This window comes from Sinocyclocheilus anshuiensis, unplaced genomic scaffold (assembly GCF_001515605.1).
Source record: "Sinocyclocheilus anshuiensis isolate Anshui unplaced genomic scaffold, SAMN03320099.WGS_v1.1 scaffold1717, whole genome shotgun sequence".
In the NCBI taxonomy this organism is placed as follows: domain Eukaryota; kingdom Metazoa; phylum Chordata; class Actinopteri; order Cypriniformes; family Cyprinidae; genus Sinocyclocheilus; species Sinocyclocheilus anshuiensis.
Genome location: NW_015539928.1, coordinates 44,423 through 45,839, shown reverse-complemented (window position 1 = coordinate 45,839; position 1,417 = coordinate 44,423). Strand labels below are relative to the sequence as shown.

At 39.6% G+C, this 1,417-nt stretch overlaps 1 protein-coding gene across 1 annotated transcript in view; it reads right to left on the bottom strand.

Annotated features, from left to right (window-relative positions):
• Window positions 1–1,040, bottom strand: part of LOC107686744 (low affinity immunoglobulin gamma Fc region receptor II-like) — a 4,038-nt gene extending 2,998 nt beyond the window's left edge. Inside the window, 2 exon segments of the mRNA XM_016483840.1 lie at window positions 379–650; window positions 772–1,040. Coding sequence (XP_016339326.1) covers window positions 379–650; window positions 772–1,040 — 541 coding nt within the window.
• Window positions 1,041–1,417: the final 377 nt, after the last annotated feature.

Below are 1,417 nucleotides of genomic sequence, written 5' to 3'. Positions count from 1 at the left end.
CTCCACGACATGGCGGCGGCAACAACATTACTACAGCGAGAATAAAAGTTATGCCTTCTTTCTTTGCGTGAACATTTGGGCGGCGTTATGCAAATCTTCCCACATCGTGACGTAGACATGTGGGGCCGTGTTAGAAAGAGGCGTTTTAGGGGGGCGTGGCTGACTCTGAACTTTTATAAAGAATATCTCTTTGGATTTGAGACTTTAGTCTTTGCAACTTTACAGATCTTCTTTATGCACCAAGAGCTTGTAACACTCCAAAAAGAAAGGAAAAATTGAAATCTCATCATATGACCCCTTTAAGGTTTCTTATTTGTTATTTACAGACATTTTTGCTCATGTAGTCAGAGTGATGTGAACAGATATAAACACACTCACCTGATACGGTCAGCGTAACTTTATCACTGGTGTGTGAGTATCGTGATCCTCCTTTTTCTCTTCCAGTACAGCTGTAATTACCTGCGTGAGATTCACTAACAGAACTGATCCGGTATTCCTGCGATTGACTGACATGAATCACTGAATCATCTTTATTCCAGCTGTAGCTCCAGCTGGTGACGTCTGTCTCCTGTATGTCACATGTGAGAGTGACCGTCTGTCCTCCTCTGAACACACGTCCATCAGGCTTAACGCACTACAGGCTTGGGTCTCTCTGTGTAAAATAAACTGAAGTTTACTTTAACCGACAGCACATGATATTGTGGATGGGGGAAATTAATCTTCATAATATTATTGTAAACTGAAAATCAGATTGTCCTGTAAAAATAGCACTGACCTCCTACTGTTAGCACGACTCCTTGGCTTTGTATGGTCTTTTTTTCTACAGTACACGCATATCTTCCTCCATCAGAGACTCTTACTTTTCTCAGTGTTTCTGTTTCAGAACCAGCTTTTATTCTCTGAAAGTTTTTGAACCAGTGAATTGTCCGTCCAGTTGATCGTCCCACATCACAGATGAGAGTAACTGTGTCTCCAGTGAACACTGAACTCTGGGGCTTTACAGTTAATTTGGGCTTGTCTGTAAATATTTCATGATACATCATGACTACTTCATGAGTCATCATCTATCACTGCATTTATTTGTATTGAGACTGGGTTGTTTCTACTGTAGATGCTGTATGTTAGACAGACTGAATGTTAATTGTGTCTGCTTAAACACATTACATTAAACATTAAACATGTTGGTTAAAGGGGTCATATGGTGCTGCTAAAAAGAACATTATTTTGTCATCTCATGCCATCTCTGTGTGTGTGTGTGCATGAGGGCCTTTGTCTAAGTGTGATAATATTAGAGGGGGTCTTTACAATGAAGATCTTTCTGTATTTTTTACATGAAACATATATGTGATTTTATTCCATTTTAAACCAATAATGGGTTTGTCAGTCCCATGAAAATGTAAGGATGGTTTCACTATGG